The 20,485-nt window shown below is 44.1% G+C and overlaps 1 protein-coding gene across 1 annotated transcript in view; it reads right to left on the bottom strand.

The window, feature by feature from the left end:
• Window positions 1-20,485, bottom strand: part of LOC121288987 (vitellogenin-like) — a 114,724-nt gene that overhangs the window by 71,067 nt on the left and 23,172 nt on the right. The window contains exons 4-8 of the mRNA XM_041207848.1: window positions 8,480-8,731; window positions 7,626-7,781; window positions 5,951-6,099; window positions 5,203-5,353; window positions 1,959-2,113 (exon numbers count right to left, since the gene is read on the bottom strand). Of these exons, the coding sequence (XP_041063782.1) occupies window positions 1,959-2,113; window positions 5,203-5,353; window positions 5,951-6,099; window positions 7,626-7,781; window positions 8,480-8,731 (863 nt within the window). The remainder of the gene's footprint in view (window positions 1-1,958; window positions 2,114-5,202; window positions 5,354-5,950; window positions 6,100-7,625; window positions 7,782-8,479; window positions 8,732-20,485) is intronic.

Genomic DNA, 20,485 nt, shown 5'->3' with positions numbered 1-20,485 from the left:
CACAGTGTCAGCAGTGTGTACCATCTACAAGGTGCACTGCAGGAATTCACCAAGGCTCCTTAGACAGCACATTCCAAACCCACAACCATTACCATCAAGAAGGACAAGGGCAGCAGACACATGGGAACACCACCACCCTGAAGTTCCCCTCCAAGTCACCCACCATTCAGACTTGAAAATATATCACTGTTCCTTCACTGGGTTAAAATCCTGGAGATCCCTTACCAACAGCACCGTGGGTGCACCTACACCACTTGGACTGCAGCAGCTCAAAAAGGCAACTCACCACCACCTTCTCCAGGGTAATTAGGGATGGGCAATTAATGTTGGCCTAGCCGGTGACACCCACATCCCATGAATGAATAAAAAAACACAACTGTCTTCCTTTGTGCTACGTATGACTTGAACCAGTGGAGCATTTTCCCTCCGATTCCCATTGATTCCAGTTTTGCTAGGGTTCATTGATGTCACACTCCATTAAATGCTGCCTTGACATCAAGGGAAGTCATTCTCACCCCACCTCTGGCGTTCAGCTCTTGTCCATGTTTGTCCAAGACTTTAATGAGGTCAGGAGCTGAGTGACTCTGGCAGAACCCAAACTGAGCGTCAGTGATCAGGTTATTGCTGAGTAAGTGCCACTTCATGGCACTGTCGATGACACTTTCCATCACTTTGCTGATGATCGATAGTAGACTGATGGGGCGCTAATTAGCCGCATTGGGTTTTTCCAGTTTTTGTAGATGGGATATACCTGGGCAGTTTTCCACATTGGAGGGTAGATGCCAGTGTTGTAGCTATAGCTGTAGGTTGTTGGGGTTGAATGGCCTCCTCCTGTTCCTGTATTCATAAATTAGCCGTCATTTGTTCAACTAACTAAAATGGCATTAGGCCATTTTAAGTTGCTGAAAATGTCGCAGTGATCAACGCGAGGGATGGTCATGTTGACAAAACAGTAAATCCAGGGGAGTGTTTTCTCAATTCAATTCAGTAAAGTTCCCTCTAACCTGATGCAACATCTTCACCTGTACAAGCAAGGATCCCACCAGACTGCTGGAACCATAGCCACCTCTGGAACACGAGGTGGTTGCTTGGCTTCACTGTGTCTATGTTGGCTCCTTGCTTAAGCAAGTGAAAAATAATTCATTTTCTTTCCATTGGCAATTATCTTCCTGTGCTTGTCACAGTCCCATGGAGCTAGGCACCATTTCAAGCACTGTGTTCTGTCTGAGTACCGCAGGAATGATAAATTGGCATTGGAAGGGCTGCAGCTCAGATTCGCTGGAATGACGCCCAGGCCAAAAGGATTGGATTGGATTGGTTACATAGATTAGGCTGGTATTCCCCTGACTGTGGAAGATTAAAGGCTGAACAAATTGAGATATTAAAAATGATTAAAGGCTGGTGTTTTATCTTATGAAGAATGGTTGAACAGACTGGGCCCGTATCCATTGGAGTTTGGAAGAATGAGAGGTGATCTTATTGAAACATATAAGATCATGAGGGGACTTGACAGGGTGGATGCTGACAGGATGTTTCCCCTTGATGATCTTATTGAATGGCAGAGCAGGCTCAAGAGGTCAAATGGCCTACTCCTGCCCCTAATTTGTGAGTTTGTATGCTTTGGTAAAATAGATACTTCCACAGCTGGGGGAACCGAAAACTAGAGCTAGTCATTGAGGGGCTGTAGGGAAGAATACTTCACACAAAGGGCAATGGAAATCTGTAACTCTCCCACACCATCCACCCCCCCACCACAAAAAATGTGGTCAATTGCAAATTTAAACCTCTGATGCATTTTTGTTAAACCAATACTATTAGGAATCAAGGTAGGTAAATGGAGTTAAGATACAGATCAGCCAGGATTTTATTGAAGGGAAGAACAGCATGCTGTTCAATAAATATTCCCATTTTCTGTGTGAAGCAGCAGTCACTTAGCAGTGTCAGAGTGAGTTATTTACCGGAACTGGTTGCTGTGGGAACCTTGCCACACGGACGCGATGGTTCCTTCTGTTGTGGAACGAAGAAGCTGCACAAGCTGCAGAAATTTAGCGGGTGTGTCAGAATTGACTTTCTCCTGGTTGTGCAGTTCCAAGTTTTTCAGGGTTTCTAGAATCTACAAAAATCGGAAAGTTACAGAGAATTACTTAGAATTTTGCAACACAGAAACAGGCCATTTAGTCCAACTGGTTTATGCTCCACACAAGCCTCCACCAACAGTTTCTTTATCCCTTCCCATCAGCATATCCTTCTATCCCTTTCTTTCTCACGTACACACCTTGCTTCACCTTGAATGCATCTATGCTATTAACTCAGCTGTTCCATGGGGTAGTGAATACCACATTCCCACCATTCCCTTAGTTGGTACTAAATTCCCCTTTGGCATTATGAGGGATTGCCTTACAATAATAATGCCAAACATTGGTTTCCACACATGTGGAAGTATCCCTATATCTGCACTTTCAACTCACTTCATAATTTTAAAGACTTTTATCAGGGCACACTTCAGCCTTTTTCATATGTCACAAGCTGTTAAGCTGCTGTTATGACATGGAAGATGATGTGTGCCAGGCGGAACAAATCCACAAGGAAAGCTCGGCCATGCTATCACAACAGTTTTGCAATTTGTATTTATAACGAGATGATTTGTGCACTGAATTCAAAAGTATGAGTCCACTAACATCTTTAGAGATTTTAAAAACTAAATGAAAACATTTATTAGCAAAAAAAAATTCAAACACATAAATAATGCAGTTACTTAATATTATAACAAATCCCAAAATTCCTAATTAACTTGAATTCCATCTATACATCCCTTTAAGGCAACGGTCCAAAATAGATTTTAAATTTTAATAGCAAACCAGCAAGTTTACCACAGCACCCACTTGACAGTGGAATTCCAAAGGCTTTCTTCCACCTTTGGTTATAGTACACTGCAAACTTCTGTAAAAGTGGCTGGAGGCTTCCCCAAGGCTGTTTTACACAATCGTTTAAGGTCTTACATGGCCCCACAACATAATCTTCCATTCTCTTTATACATGTTTCTCTCTCTTCAATCTGTAAGTTCCGTTGTTCTATATGTCTTTGGAAATTTACTTTTCCCATAATATAAAAATCTTTCATGTTGCCAATGTGGTCAATACCTTTGGGAAAAATAAACATACTGCTTGGCCTTGCTTATCTTGTTAGTTGTAAACACCCTATCATGCCTTTGAAACCTAAACAACTCTTTCACATATTCTAAAAATGCAAATTTCCTTCCTACCTTAAACACTAAGCCCTCATCCGTGTTTACTCATTAGCATTTCAAATGCCTTTTACCCCCTAACTCCTTTTGATAATTTCAAGCTTTCAGCCTATCTGACTCTAATTCAAGTAAATCACACAGACAGAACCATCTACACTCACACCCATATACCTACTTTATAACAAACCACAATAATATAATGAAAAAAAATATGTTAGTGTCATGACACTGTAAACAGACCGCTTAAGTGATTAGATAAGAAGGTGGCAGATGGAGCGTAATGTGGGGAAGTGTGAAATTATTTAAAAAAAATTAATTTATGGGGTGTGACTCAGCCAGCATTTATTGCCCATCCCTAATTGCCCTTGAGAAGGTGGTGGTGAGCTGCCTTCTTGAACTGCTGCAGTCCATGTGGTGTAGGTACACCCACAGTGCTGTTAGGGAGGGAGTTCCAGGATTTTGACCCAGCGACAGTGAAGGAACGGCGATATATTTCCAAGTCAGGATGGTGAGTGGCTTGGAGCGGAACTTCCAAGTGCTGGTTTTCCACTTTGTTAGGGAGAACGGGAAGGTAGAATATTTTTAAAAAGTAAATGTTGGTATTCAGAGGGATTGGGTGATCCTGTAGATGGATCACAGAAAGTTAATATGCCAGTATAGCAAACAATTAAGAAGGTAAGTGAAATGTTACAAGGGGGATGCAGGGGTTGGGGGGGGGGTTGGCGGGGTACAGTTGGAGTAAAGGTAAGGAAGTCTTGCTGCAATTATATAGGGTGCTGGTGAGACCGTACCTGGAATACTGGATACAACTTTTGATCTCCCAAACCTAAGGAAGGATATGCTTGCCTTAGACAGGGTGCAATGAGATTCATGTGATTGATCTCAGGGCTAAGGGGGTTGTCCGACGAGGCGAGATTGAGTAGAATAGGCTTATTTTTCCTACAGAATGAGAGGTGAAATTCTTTGGCAAGCTAGTTGCTAAGATGTGTTCCCTGCCTGGAGAGCCTGCAACTAACAATCATAGGCCTGGATTTTCTAGTCCCACCAGCAGTGGGCAGCATCACTGGTGGGACAGAAAAATTCGGAGAGCAACCAAAAGTCAACTCTCCAAATTTTCCCATCCTGCCCGTGACGATGGCCGCTGCTGACAGGGCCGGAAAATCCTGCCCATGGTCTTAGAATAAGGGAGGTGGGGGGGGCGGGGTTCGCGGGGAATTAGGACTGAGCTAAGAAGAAAAAAATCTTCACTCAGAGGGTAGCGAATCTTTGGGATCCTCTGCCCTGGAGGGCTGTGTTTGCTTAGTCATTCAGTATATTCAAGACTGAGACTGATAGGTTCATGAGTGCTAAAGGAATCAAAGTATACGGGGAAGATGGAGTTGTTCATGTAGCTCCGTGGTGATTCTCTGGAATGGCAGAGCAGGCTCGAGGGGTTGTATGAGCTACTTCTGCTCCTGATTCATATGTTCCTGTGGGGCAGAATATTGCGCTCATTGGGCAGGCGCGTACCCGACCCGAACAAGCGTAAAATGACGCGGGATATTTCAGTGGGTGGGTGCGCATGGGAGTTGGCAGCGCGCCCACCCACTATTAACAAGCCTGTTAAGGCCATTAAACCTCTAATTAAATTAAACCTTTCACTGCCTTACAGTTGGCAGGCAAAAAAGGCCAAGCGGCCTTTGGATATTTTGCAAAACCTCACCCACGGGCGGGATGAGGTTTCGTTCGGTGACTAAAAGAAATATAAAAATGTTTCAAAACAATTTCTAACATGTCCCTGATCATGTGACAGAGTCACATGAGGGGACATGGTATTAACATTTTTAAATTCTTTATTTACTAAAATCTTCAGCTCCCTGAGGCAGCTCTGTGACCAGCCAGCGGGAAAACCCTGGCCATGGTCTTCATAGCTTCCCCAGATGGAGTAAGACACAAATAATATCTTTGGTGACATTTACCACTTTTTCCACACTCTGGGCTTTCATTAATTTCATGGGCTTGCGAAGTACATTCTCGTCAAAGTGATATTTCAATGTTCCTCGGTCCACAAACTTAACATGCAGCTCACGCATTACTGCAGCCTTGATATTAACAAGTGTGAGGTGTTGCCTGTAAATCAAATGAAGGGAAGTTATAGGCAACGTGGCAAGAGGTGAAATTCAAATAATATTATACAGGGGAAAACATCAGGATTAGATTTTCAGAGGTGGGAAATGCTGCAAAGCTTTTAGCAGAACCCATTCTGAGCTTTGAGTACACCTTACATTCTGATTGAATTTCAAAACAGAAGGAAGAATACTTTATTTTTTCATGGGATGTGGGTTTCACTGGCAAGGCCAGCATTTGCTGCCCATCCTTAATTGGCCTTGAACTGAGTGGCTTGCTGGGCCATTTCAGAGGGGCAGTTAAGAGTCAACCACATTGCTGTGGGTCTGGAGTCACATGTAGGCCAGACCTGCATGAACCAGATGGGCTTTCACAAAAATCGATGATTATTGTCACTATCACCATCAGCTTTGCTGATTCCAGGTGTTTTATTAATTGAATTCAAATTCCACCAACTGCTATGGTGGGATTTGAAACCATGTCCCCAGAGCATTAGGCTGGGTCTCTTGGTTACTAGTCCAGTGACATTATCACTACACCACTGTCTGAAGTGAAGGAATGAGAGCAAATGGGTTAATGGGGCCATATCCAAAGACTAACCTTGCTTCCAATATAGCGGTTCCCTCACCTTCATGGAATGGGGTAAACTGATGCACTTCCCGAACCCTGGCTTCCTGAAGGATTGCCCCAGTTGCTGTAGGTTTCAGGACATGGGTGAAAGTAGCAGATGCACGTATATTCCTGCTTCTCTGAAGGTAGGAAATAATATCATGTTACCATTCTGTGCACCTCTAATAATAGCTTCAGCAACAATTTGTAAATATATTGCAACTTTAGTGTAATAAAATGATCCAAGGTGTTTCACATAAAGAGATATTAGGACAGGTGCTAAAAGCCTGGTCAGTAGTTTGAAGGAGAGTCTTAAAGGAGGAAAGCAAGGTAGGGGGGCAGAGAGATTTAGTAAGGGAATTACAGAACTTACGTCCTTGGCAGCTGATGCACATCCAGCATTGGTGGAGTGATTGAAACCAGGGATGCTTAAGAGGCTAGAATTAAAGGAGCGCAGATATCTCAGAGGGTTCTGGGGTTCGAGGGGATTAAAAAGACAGGGAAGGTTGAGGCAGTGGAGGGATTTGAAGGCAAGGATGTGAATTTTAAAATCAAGGCATTGCTTGTCTGGGACCAAACATAGATCAGTGATTACAGGAGTGAGGGGTGAACAGGACTTGGTGTGACTTAGAACAAGATAGTAGAATTCTGAATGACCTCAAGTTTATGGAGGGTATAATATGGGAGGCCAGCCAGAGGGGCATTGGAATAGTCAGATCTAGAGGTAAAGAATGCATGGATAAGGGTTTCAGCTGTAGATGTGCTGAGGCAGGGGCAGAGTCAGAAAAGGTCAGATGTTTAACTGCTTCAACATACCCTAGAGATGAAACAGCGTTGTTTTCACTACAGAAATATGTCAGGATATATAATGATCCTGGGATAGATTTTCCACTCATTTACATCAGTAACATCAGTGCAGTCTGGGTAGTAGTGGCTGAATCAGGACTAAAGATTGGAGGATTATAAACGTAAGTGAGTTACACACAAAAAGCACCTGCACTTGTGTTTACTGCAATCTTTTCCACCTAGTTCAAATTCAGTTTGCACAAATCAGGCAGTGCCTACAAACTGGCCGTACCCTCATGTTGAAATTCCCAGATTCTGCCAATTGTACTGGTTTGAAAGCCTCTGCAAACTACGCTCACTTTGTTAAGTGTGCTGACATTGGTTGGCACGTCATATCAAAAGGTATTCCATTTACTAACAAACCGACTATTGCATGCTTGGGAAACTACTAAATGGATTGTAACAGTGTTTCCTAAAGTAGTTTCAATGATTTTAAATCAAGTCACTTAAAGGCGAAGGATAGGACATCCTTAATGAAAACGCTCATTGTTGAAGATAAGCCCGTTTTCAAGTGTATGAATAAAACTGCATCAGATTACGACTCCCAGATGCATTAAGGAGTACGTTATAAAAAGCAAAAAGAAATACTTATACTTTATTATGATGCCCAGTTTTGCTAGTTCATGCAAGTTTTTTCAGATTTTGAAAATTAATTTTAACGAAAGCTTGAAGCCCAACTTAACCAGCACCATATTGAACAAACTTTGGGCATAGTTTCCTGGCTGTAACCAATCGGAAGCTCTATCCCTTGTCATTATTATGAGGTTTGTAGATAACTGGCTTTATCAGGAGAGCAGGAAACTTAATTGATGAGGTTTACCTGTTGGCAGACAGGATCCGCGTAGGCTGCACCAGTGAATATCATAACCTTCTCCTGACAGTTGTTCAAGTCTTTTGACTTGGTGATAGTAATTCGGTGAGCTTTCTTGTTTTCCTGAATGATGTAATTTGTGAGGCAAACACCTTCAATTCCGGCCTGTTGTTCGGAAAAGAAATGTTGTTATTTCAAGAGGATCGAAGTATAAGAACAAGGAAGTCTTGTTAAAATTCTATCGGGCTTTTGTGAGGCCACCTCCAAAATACTGTGAGCAGTTTTGGTCTTCATGTTTAAGGAAGGATATACTTGCATTGCAGGCGGTACAGCGAAGGTTCACTAGATTGGTCCCTGGGATGAGAGGTTGAGTAAATTGGGCCTATAGTTCCCAGGGTTCAGAACATAGAAAGGTGATGATGTCATTGACACATACAAGATTCTGAAGGGGCCTGATGGGGTAGACACTGAGAGGTCACTTCATCCGGCTGGGAAATCTAAAACATGAGGGCACAGTCCTAATATAAGGTGTCTATCACTTAGGACTGAGATGAGGAGAAATTTCTTCAGTCAGGGGGTTGTGAATCAGAATTTTCTACCCTAGAGGATTGTGAATGCTCCATCGTTGAATAGAGTTAAGGCTGAGATGGACAGATTTTGGGTCTCTCAGGGAATCAAGGAAGAGGATGGGAAAACGAAGTTGAGAGGGAAGATCAGCCATGATCATATTGAATGGTGCAGCCAGCTCAAGGGGTTGGACAGTCTGCACCTGTTCCTGTTTCATATGTTTTTGTGTCACTTTTATGTAATATGCAAAGTAGTACCGGAGCAAGGGCTGCCGACGTAATGGGATAAAACGGTACCTCTTGCAACCCATAGAAATTTTGCGACTTCTTCATGGTGATTTGAAAAATGTTGAGGATTCCCCTGTGGATGTTCAGGATATCTTCAAGCAAGTCCGCAGGGGCTTGGATCTTTCCCACTTGGCCCTTGTTGTACTCAAATGTCACAGGCTTCAACAGCTCTGGAGCCAGTCTCTGCGTGAGTTTGTGGGCCGAGAAGAAGGAATGACTCGGCCAAATGCCATTGTACTCCAGAATCTGAGGGCGTGTGATCTGAGAAAACAAATTGAGAAGCTGTGTGTTTATGACAGGTGCCGAAAGCTGTGCGGCGCGGACAGACTCAAAGGTTGCTTTAGGGTCAGTGAAGAACAGGATCTTTCAATGCTGCAAAACCTCCCAAGGTATTTTGCACAGGGTTGGGCAGAGGGAAATGAACCCCATTCAGAAATCGGCAGGGGGGGGGCGGGATATAATCAAAGGTGGGCTCAGAGATGGGATTTAAGGATCGAGAATGAGGGGGCGCTGACTTAAAGTAATTGGCAAGAGAAGCAAAAGCGATGTGAGAAAAAACATGTCTGCGCAGCAACTGGCGAAGGTCTGGAATGCACTGCCTGAGATTGTGGTGGGGGTAGGTTTGATTGAAGCATTCAAGAGGGAATTAGACTGTTATCGGAAAAGGAAGAATGTGCAGGGGTATGGGGAGAAGGTGGGAGAATAACACGAGGTGAATTGCTCATTCAGAGAGTGCAGGCACGATGGACTGAATGGCCACCTTCGGCACCATAACAATTCTGTGATTCTCTGAATTCTGCTTTATAACACGTGGAGGGACAATATTGACTGAAAACATACTATACAAATTCCGATGTTTCTTTTACAATTGGGCCACTTCCCAATAATTTTTAATTTTGCTCTGTGATAAAGCTAACTTCTACAGGCCAATTTGCGTTCTCCATGAGTTTAATCCTGATCACAGTCACAAAATATATGGAATAGGGTACCACAGGATACATGATAAACAGTGAGACATTGCATGCATATAGAACTCCAATGCAACAAGAAATCTCTATTAATGCTATTGTAATTCACCCATAACTGTACTTTGTATTATTACCTGCAAAACCAGCATTTCTCCCCAAAATAACCAATTCAATGGCACAACGTGTATGGTGAATGAAGTAGACAATGATGAGATCATCAGATAATGGGCTTCTAACCTCACAAATGGCAGCAACATCCAGGTTACTGCAACCAAAGCAGCCAATAGTGTTACAATCCCCCTAGAGACTGGTAACTTTTAACAATTAAAAGACAAATGCTGCAAATAATCAGCAGGTCAGGGAGCAAAAATGCTGCCAGACCTGCTGAGTGTTTCCAGTATTTTTTGTTTTTAGTTCAGATTTCCAGCATCCACAGTATTTTGCTTTTAACTTGTAAAAAGAGATGAATTTCCCACAATACCAACAGAAAGAACCAAAGGACAAGATTTAACTTTTTAAGGCTTTTACTGTAACAAACAAATTAAAATCAATAAAGGCCAAACTTTATTTAAGAGGCAACTGATACATCAAACTAAAGAAAAAAACACATTTTACATTAACTAACTAACACAACCAGAGTCTGCCTTATGATATACCACACTTCTGGCATATATGTAGCATTCTACAAATTCGCTCCTAGCTCTCCAGCAGAGGTTCACCACTCCCCACTATGCCAGATCAAAAATTCCAGTGTCCTTTGGCAATTATTCCACTCTGCTTGAGTTTTCCGGATCCGATTATCACCAGCAAGGCACACCTCAATGAATCCCCCTCTCCCTCAGGTCATAACAGACCTGACAATCCAGAATTCCAGAGATTTCTACATCTGACCCCTTTGAACTGTTTAGTCAGCTCTGGTAAAACTGTTTTCCCCAAAGAGAGTTTTACTTCTGCTTCCCATCATTTCCTCCAGAACAGTGAAAACCTGTTCCTGGGAGTGTTCCAATTCTTTCCTGCCTGTCTCTCAGCAGCAGATTTATTTTGTTCTGTGAGCTGTGTCCTTCCTGTGAGAGGTGCTATAAATTGCCTCAACACTTTCATGAGTTTCTATTTTGAGTTTCTATACCTTCTCAACTCTCAGCCACATGGCAGCCTGAAGTCACATGGCCACTTCTCCAAACTGAGGCGTTTACCAGGAATTCAAATTACCCCCTTTCCATACTTCTCTTTCACTTTGAATTTAAAGGCATATTTCGGAACATAAGTGTCTCGCAAAGTTCAGTGTTCACAACAATAGTAGGACACTCGGTACAAAGAACAGAACAGGCAAAAATGTTTCTGTTCCTGATTAATTATGGTCTTTAGGAAGAAAACATGAAATAAAGTGAAACCAATATATATTTGCTTGAAAGCTAACTTTTTAGTAGACAGTAAGATATAAGCACATTACTACGGATACTGGAACCCTCAGGGTCATACAGACTCGAGACGTTAACTCTGTTTCTCTCTCCACAGATGCCGCTAGACCTGCTGAGTTTTTCCAGCATTTTCTGTTTTTGTTGTATCTAGTAGACAGCATTTATAAGTAGTTAATGATAATCAGTTCCACCGATGACTATCATGTCCTGTACTGAACACATTTGGCATAAAATTCAGATCTGCACCTCCAAGAAATTGATGTTACAAGTCATAACTTTGTCTGTGGCATGAGCACATGCTTCTAGTGTGAGTCACTCCAGGCACCATATTGTTAAGAGTGTTATGGTACGCAGAGAGTATCTGCCAGAAGTATGCAGGGAACTTAGATCATGACATTAATCATTATGCAATGCTTGTATTTGATGACAGCATTGGCATTTGGGTACTCATTACTCCAGCCAATGAACTCTTGATCACACACACCTAATATACTTCCAGCATTTTGTGAGTGCAATCAAGATTACATTCATGGGAACTGCTGCCAGCGATCAAGCACCCCTCTTTACCCCACCATTCCCCCAAACTGGCTGCACCCCACCAGCCCCAGATTCACAAATACAAAGAGATCTAAAATTTGTTCAACAATTTGAATCACAATAAATTGTACTGCTTAACATGGAAGCATTATAGCCAGTTGGCTTGTGTGTACCTGACGCTTACTTTACTGTTACATTCAGTAGTGAAGGACCATTTAAATATTTACCACCTTGTTTAATGCCAATCACACAAAGTAATCCTTCCTGGAACAAATTCAGGGCCCTGTCATGTGTCGGCAGGGGTCGAGGCACAAAAAAATAGAGCAGGGCACAGTCTCGGAGTGGGAGGATCTCGCAGCCCCAAACCCACAGTTTGAGAACCACTGAGCTTGATAAGGGAATCACCATCTACTCCCAGATTAGTTGTTGATTGATTTCCACTTGTTGTTGCAGTGATTCTACAAATGTTCTTCAGCTGATTAATTTTGCTAACGCAAAAAAATGATGGAAGTGACAGGTATTTAAGGACTTGGTCCCGACTTTGAGGCTTGTGCACAAACTAGTTGCTCCCAGCCATGGATACACTTGTAGACTTTCCCCTTGAAATATAGTATGACCTGGAGAATGAGCCAAGGACATGCAGAATAGGACAAGCTGCTGGAAGAGGGAGGAGGAGAAGAAGCTCTCTCAACAGGAAGACATATCCACTCAGGGCGCTCAAGGAGCAGTTCCACGACCTGAAACTCAGTGACGATAGTTGGAGGGGGGGGGGATTTTGTCAACAGCGTGTCGTTCCTGATGGTGTAGCTGGAAGTGTTCACTACTCCTGCTCTTGCTTTTTGTCGTTTCCCCCATGATTATAATTGAAATGTAAAGGGCCACAGGCACACAGGAGAAACATGTGCAATCACGCGGCCAGGGGAGCTTTCCAGAGGTGAAATCCACTGCCAGCTGACAATGCAGCAGCTATTGGTGGGCTAGAAAAGAGCCTCCTGGTCAAACAGGGAGGGTCTAGATCATGGCTAAAGCTTTCTCCCCACTCCATTGCCATTAACATAAGAATTATTGGGAGCACAAGGATGTATCTCAAAATTGAATGTAAATATTTCATACTGTAAATATTTCACTTTACGTTGGTTTCGCTTTATTCATGCATGTATCATGAGACTAACTTAGTCAGAGAGCTAAATGTATTGACACACATCAGGGTTGCACACATTGATGATTGCAGGGGAGTTAGGGACATTTCCTTTATTGTAGAAGAAACAATGTTGTGTTTTTTATTCACTCTTTATTGAATGTTCTCACTGGTGTCCAATGTTGTACTCACCATCTAGGATGTGGCTGAACTTGAAGGTTCAGCTGGCCCTCCCTTCTATTCATCGTAAAGGAGATTGTCTGAGATCCCTCCCAGCCGGGATAACTGAAATGTTGTCGGTGAACTTAAAGCCCTGTGAGGACTCTGCCAGCCAACATTCTGAGCTGGACACACACATGGACAGTACTGACACCGCCTTCCAGGCCCCTCATTTTCTGACCTTGGCTGACTGTTCCCACCACCCTTCTCCCCACCGCACCCAGGATTCCAAGCCCTTCCCATTTCAATCCTACATGCCCCTGACCCCACCCTCTGACCTGCCCCAGACCCCTCTTCCTCTCCTTCATCCTCCCCATCCCATTCCATTTGCCCCTCACCACTGACTCACCATTGCTGGTCCTGAGCCTCCATGCAGGCTATCATCCTCCCTTTCCTCGTGCTGTAAATTTCAACAAGTAAAACTGCTGGCCTTACACACAACCTTTATGTTCACCACCTTTAAACAAACATGAAACAGGTGACAGGAGATTCTTGTGCACCTCTGACTTTACCTTGAAGGTAGGATGCAATTGACAAAAGCTTTATGCTAATGGCTAATCGTGGAGTGCAAATGTATTACAGGTAGGACCCTGTCACAGGCCAGTATGAGGCACTACTGGCTTTATCTCCACATCTCAATCCACCAGCAATAGTGTTGGAAGTTCCCCTCCAAGTCAGGATGGTGAGTGACTTGGAGGGGAACTTCCAGGTGGTGGTGTTCCCACCTATCTGCTGCCCTTGTCCTTCTAGATGGTAGTGGTCGTGGGTTTGGAAGGTGCTGTCGAAGGAGCCTTGGTGAATTCCTGCAGCGCATATTGTAGATGGTACACACTGTGGCTACTATGCATTGGTGGTGGAGGGAGTGAACGTTTGTGGATGTGGTGGTAATCAAGCGGCTGCTTTGTCCTGGATGGTGTCGAGCTTCTTGAATGTTGTGGGAGCTGCACTCATCCAGGCAAGTGGGGAGTATTCCATCACACTCCTGACTTGTGCCTTGTAGATGGTGGACAGGCTTTGGGGAGTCAGGAGGTGAGTTACTCATCGCATGATTCCTAGCCTCTGACCTGCTCTTGTAACCACAGTATTTATATGACTATTTCAGTTCCAATTCGGGTCAATGGTAACCCTCAGGATGTTGATAGTGGGGGATTCAGTGATGGTAATGCTATTGAATGTCAAGGGGAGATGGTTAGATTTTCTCTTGTTGGAGATGGTCATTGCCTGACACTTGTGTGGTGTGAATGTTACTTGCCGCTTGTCAGTCCAAGCCTGGATATTGTCCAGGTCTTGCTGCATTTGGACATGGACTGCTTCAGTATCTGAGGAGCCACGAGTGGTGCTGAACATTGCACAATCATCAGCGAACATCCCCACTTCTGACCTTATTTTGGAAGGAAGGTCATTGATGAAGCAGCTGAAGATGGTTGGGCCGAGGAGACTACCCTGATGAACTCCTGCAAATCAGATCAGCCATGATCTTATGGAATGATGGAGCAGGCTCAAAGGTCCGAGTAGCCTACTCCTGATCCTAATTCATATGTATGAAAGTAAGAGGCACATATTTACACCAGCTGCAGCTTGTAAAGCAGAAGAGACTCTGTGTTGAGAGGTAAGTGGGCTGTGGGAAGAAGGATTAGGTATGAGGATACCATCATCTTCTAGAATTTCAGTCCCTCTGATCATGGCCTCAGCAATAGCCAGCCCAGGGATGGCGAGTCAGTTGCATCTCCTCCATGGGGTTAAGAACAGGCCCTGCCTGCTCCCTGCCAGTTAAGCGCCTGCTGCTTCTGGTTGATTGCCACATCACCCTGAGAGAGAAAGGGAAGTGTGTGAGTGAGCAGCATACAGTCTGTTTGGTTGATGTGATTGTCTTGGTTGAAATATGCCCTGGCTGTGAGGTGTGGGCGTGAGATTTTGAGCAAATGCTGGCCAGGATTTTCCAGTCCCACCCGCCGTGGGAGTTGTCACAGGCAGGACAGAACATTTTACAAACCAGGAAAAGGTCTGTTGACTTTGGGCAGGAAATTCCAGTCCTGGGTTGGGTGGGACCTGAAAATCCCACCTGCGAAGTGTGTGAGGATGTGGTCGAGCATATGGATGTGTGGTATGGGTCCTAACTGATAGACGTTGTTGGTAGCTGAGCGATTGGGGTGGGTAGTTCCTTGAGCAGTGTGTGAGGCAGTTGTTAGGATATGGCATTTGAAGATATTTTCATTGACTTTCATTATTTCAGTGAGATCATTGAAATTTCTTTGCGCCGCTGTATCCAGGCCTACAGACTGCACTTCTGGCATTGAGTGCCATGATTATCTGGTCCTAATGCCTTCTGAGAGTTTGTTTGGAGGGTGTCCTACCTAAACACGAAAATAGTCAAATTTAGGAAATAAGAGTACTGGTCCGAACTGGTCTTGTATACCTTAAAATGGAACACCAGTAAAAACTGGGAAATAAGAGTACTGGTCCGAACTGTTTTTTTTCTTTCTGGTAGCTCTCTCCTGCACCTCTTCGAGCAAGGGCCTGACTGGATCTCCCATGTTGTGCCATTATTACATCTTTTTCCACATCATCTACTGTGTCTTTCACCACAACCTATAACCTCATAGTCTGGGATATCCCCCACTCTACCATTACCACCAAGCCAGCGAATCAACCCTGGTTCAATGAAGAGTGCAGGAGGGGATGCCAGGAGCAGCACCAGGCACACCTAAAAATGAAGTGTCAACCTGGGGAAGATATAACACAGGACTACTTGCGTACCAAACAACATAAGCAGCAAGTGATAGACAGAGATAAGCGATTCCACAACCAACGGATCAGATCTGCTGTTCTGCCACATTCATTCGTGAATGGTGGTGGACAATTAATCAACTCACTGGAGGAAGAGGCTCCACAAATATCTCCATCCTCAATGATGGAGGAGCCCAGCACATCAGTGCAAAAGACAAGACTGTAGCATTCGCGGCAGTCTTCAGCCAGATGTGCTGAGTGGATGATCCATCTCAGCCACCTCTGGAGGTCGCCAGCATCTCAGATGCCAACCTTCAGCCAATTCAATTCATTCCATGCAATATCAAGAAGGCACTGGAAACTACAAAGGCTATGGGCCCTGAAAATATTCCGGCAATAGTATTCAAGATGTGTGCTCCAGAACTTGCCGCTGCCCTAGTCATCTGTTCTAGTACAGCTACAACACTGACATCTACCTGGCTATGTGGAAAATTGCCCAGGTATGTCCTGTACACAAAAAGCAGGACAAATCCAAACCGGCCAATTAACGCCCCATCAGTTTACTCTCCAACATCAGTAATTGGATGCAGTGCACAAAAAAAGTTCAATTATCTCACTGAAGTAGTGATGGAAGGGGCCATCAACAGTGCTATCAAGTGGCACTTGCTTAGCAATAACCTGCTCGCTGATGCCCAGTTTGGGTTCCACCAGGAACACTCAACTTCTGATCTCATAACAGCCTTGGTTCAAACATAGGCAAAACAGCTGAACACAAGAGGTGAGATGAGAATGATTGTCCTTGACATCAAGGCAGCATTTGATCGAGTGTGGCTTCAAGGAGCCCTAGCAAAACTGGAGTCAATGGGAATCAGGGGGAAAAATCTCCGCTGGTTGGAGTCATACCAAGCACAAAGGAAGACGGTTGAATTTGTTGGAGGTCAATCATCTCAGCTCCAGGACATCACTGCAGGAGTTCTTTAGGCCCAACCACCTTCAGCTGCTTCATCAATGACCTTCCCTCCATCATAAGGTCAGAAGTGGGCATGTTTGCTGATGACTGCACAAGGTTCAGCACCATTTGTGACTCCTCAGATTCTGAAGCAGTTCATGTCCAAATGTAGCAAGACCTGGACAATGTCCGGGGTTTGGCGAACATGTGGCAAATAATATTCATGCCACACATGTGCCAGGCAATGACCATGTCCTAGAAGAGAGAATGTAACCATCGCCCCATGACATTCAATGGCATTACCATCGCTGAATCCCCCGCTATCAGCATCTGGGGGTTAACATTGACCAGAAACTGAACTGGACTAGCCATGTAAACACTGATCAGAGGCTAGGATCCTATGGTAAGTAACACATCTCATGACTCCCCATTGCCTGTCCGCCATCTACAAGGCACATGTCAGGGGTGTGATGAAATACTCTCTACTTCCATGGATGAGTGCAGCTCCAACAACACTGAAGAAGCTTGACATCATCCAGGACAAAGTAGCCCACTTTATTGGCACCCCTTCCACAATCATTCATTCCCTCCACCACTGATGCACAGTAACCATAGTGTGTCGATCCATAGAACCATAGAACACTACAGCACAGAAAAACAGACCATTCGGCCCTTCTAGTCTGTGCCAAAATATTATTCCACTAGTCCCATTGACCTGCACCCAGTCCATAACCCTCCAGACCTCTCCCATCCATGTATCTATCCAATTTACTCTTAAAACTTAAGAGTGAGCCCGCATTTACCACGTCAGATGGTAGCTCGTTCCACACTCTCACCACTCTCTGAGTGAAGAAGTTCCCCCTAAAGTTCCCCCTAAACCTTTCCCCTTTCACCCTAAAGCCATGTCCTCTCATGTTTATCTCTCCAAATCTAAGTGGAAAGAGACTACTCGCATTTAGTCTGTCTATACCCCTCATAATTTTGTAAACTTCTATCAAATCTCCCCTCATTCTTCTACGCTCCAAGGAATAAAGTCCTAACCTGTTTAATCTTTCCCTGTAACTCAACTCCTGAAGATCCGGCAACATCCTAGTAAATCTTCTCTGCACTCTCTCAATCTTACTGATATCCTTCCTGTAGTTAGGTGACCAGAACTGCATGCAATACTCCAAAGTTGGCCTCACCAATGTCTTATACAACCTTACCATAACATCCCAACTCCTATACTCAATACTTTGATTTATGAAGGCCAGTATGCCAAAAGCTTTCTTTACAACCCTGTCTACCTGTGACGCCACTTTCAGGGAATTATGTATCTGAACTCCCAGATCCCTTTGTTCCTCCGCACTCCTCAGTGCCCTACCATTTACTGTGTATGTGCTACCTTGGTTTGTCCTTCCAAAATGCAACACCTCACACTTTTCTGCATTAAATTTCATCTGTCATTTTCTGGCCCATTTTTCCAGTTGGTCCAGATCCCTCTGCAAGCTTTGAAAGCCTTCCTCGCTGTACACAACGCCACCAATCATAGTGTCATCAGCAAGCTTGCTGATCCAATTTACCACATTTTCATCCAGATCATTGATGTACACAACAAACAACAATGGTCCCAGCACAGATCCCTGAGGCACACCACTAGTCACAGGCGTCCAGTCTGAGAAGCAATCTTCCACTCCCTCTCTCTGTCTTCTCCCACACAGCCAATTTCAAATCCAGTTTACAACCTCTCCATGGATACCAAGTTTCTGAACCTTCTGAACTAACCTCCCATTTGGGACCTTGTCAAAGGCCTTACTAAAGTCCATGTAGACAACATCCACAGCCTTTCCTTCATCTACTTTCTTAGTAACCTCCTCGAAAAACTCTACAAGGTTCGTTAAACACGACCTACCACGCACAAAGCCATGCTGACTATCCTTAATCAGCCCTTGACTGTCTAAATAATTGTATATCTGATCTCTCAGAACACCCTCCAATAATTTACCTACTACTGATGTCAGGCTCACTGGCCTGTAATTATCTGGTTTACTTTTGGAGCATTTTTTAAACAACGGAACAACATGAGCTACCCTCCAATCCTCTGGCACCTCACCCATGGCTGAGGACATTTTATATATTTCTGCCAGGGCCCCTGCAATTTCTACATTAGTCTCCCTCAAGGTCCGAGGGAATATCATGTCAGGCCCAGGGAACTTATCTGCCATTATTTGCTGTAAGGCAGCAAGCACCTCCTCCTCTTTAATCTCTATATGTTCCATGACACTACTGCTTGTTTCCCTTCCTTCCTTATACACTATGTCAGGTTCCTGAGTAAATACTGATGCAAAAAAACTGTTTAAGATCTCCTCCATCTCATGAGGCTCCACACATAGACGACCACTCTGATCTTCAAAGGGACCAATTGTGTCCCTTACTATCCTTTTACTCTTAATATACTTGTAGAAACCCTTCACATTATCTGCCAAAGCAAACTCATGTCTTCTTTTTGCCCTCCTGATTTCCTTCTTTAGTGTTTTCTTATATTTTCTATACTCTACAAGTACCTTATTTGCTCCTTGTTGCCTATACCTGCTATACACCTCTCTCTTCTTCTTAACCAGATCGCAAATATCCCTTGAAAACCAAGGTTCCCTATGCCTGTTAACTTTGCCTTTAATCCTTACAGGAACATGCAAACTCTACACTCTCAAAATTTCGCCTTTGAATGCCTTCTACTTACTGAACACATCCTTGCCAGAGAACAACTTATCCCAATCCACTCTTCCTAGGTCCTTTCTCATTTCCACAAAATTGGCCTTTCTCCAATTTAGAATCTCAACTCGAGGACCAGACCTATCCTTATTCATAATTAGCTTAAAACTAATGACATTGTGGTCACTGGACCCAAAATGTTCGCCTACACATACTTCTGTCTCCTGACCTGTCCGGTTCCCTAATAGGAGATCAAGAATTGCATCCTCTCTCGTTGGTACCTCTATATATTGATTTAGAAAACTTTCCTGAACACATTTGACAAACTCCAAGCCATCCAGCCCTTTTACAGTATGGGAGTCCCAGTCAATATGTGGAAAGTTAAAATCTCCTACCATCACAACTTTCTGTTTCTTAAATCAGTCTCTCTACAGATTTGCTCCTCCAATTCTCTTTGACCATTGGGCGGTCTATAATACACCCCTATTAGTGTGGTCACACATTTCCTGTTCCTCAGCTCCACCCATATGGCCTCTGTAGACGAGCCCTCCGGGCTGTCCTGTTTATGCACAGCTTTGATATTTTCCCTGACTAGTAATGCCACTCCTCCCCCTTTCATCCCTCACCCTCTATCAAGTCTGAAACAACGGAACCCTGGAACATTGAGCTGCCAGTTCTGCCCCTCCTGCAACCAAGTCTCACTAATAGCAATAATGTCGTAATCCCACGTGCCAATCCACGCCCTAAGCTCAACTGCCTTTCCGCCAATACTTCTTGCATTGAAATAGATGCACCTGAGAACATTTCTATCACGTACAAACCTTTGATTTCTGTCTATACATGCATTCCCCGCTTGACCTTTATCCTCCTCCACCTCACTATCTGCTCTAACACTCTGGTTCCCCTCCCCCTGCAAATCTAGTTTAAACCCCCCAGAGCAGCAAACCTACCTGCAAGGATGTTAATCCCCCTCCAGTTCAGGTGCAAACCGTCCCATCAGAACAGATCCCACCTTCCCTGGAACAGAGCCCAATTGTCCAGAAACATGAAGCCCTCCCTCCTGCACCATCTCCTTAGCCATGTATTTAGCTGCATTATCTTCCTATTTCTAGCCTCACTAGCACGTGGCACGGGTAGCACTCCTGAAATCACAACCCTGGAGGTCCTGTCCTTCAACTTTGCACCTAACTCCCTAAACTCTCTTTACAGGACCTCCTCCTCCTTCCTATCCACCTCATTGGTCCCTACATGGACCATGACATCTGGCTGCTCACCCTCCCTCCTGAAAAAACTGAGAACTCGATCCAAGATATCGCGGACCCTGGCACCAGGGAGGCAACAGACCATCCGGGATCTCTCCCACAGAAC

This window comes from Carcharodon carcharias, chromosome 16, assembly GCF_017639515.1.
Source record: "Carcharodon carcharias isolate sCarCar2 chromosome 16, sCarCar2.pri, whole genome shotgun sequence".
NCBI lineage: Eukaryota > Metazoa > Chordata > Chondrichthyes > Lamniformes > Lamnidae > Carcharodon > Carcharodon carcharias.
This window is presented reverse-complemented; position numbering and strand designations above follow the sequence as displayed.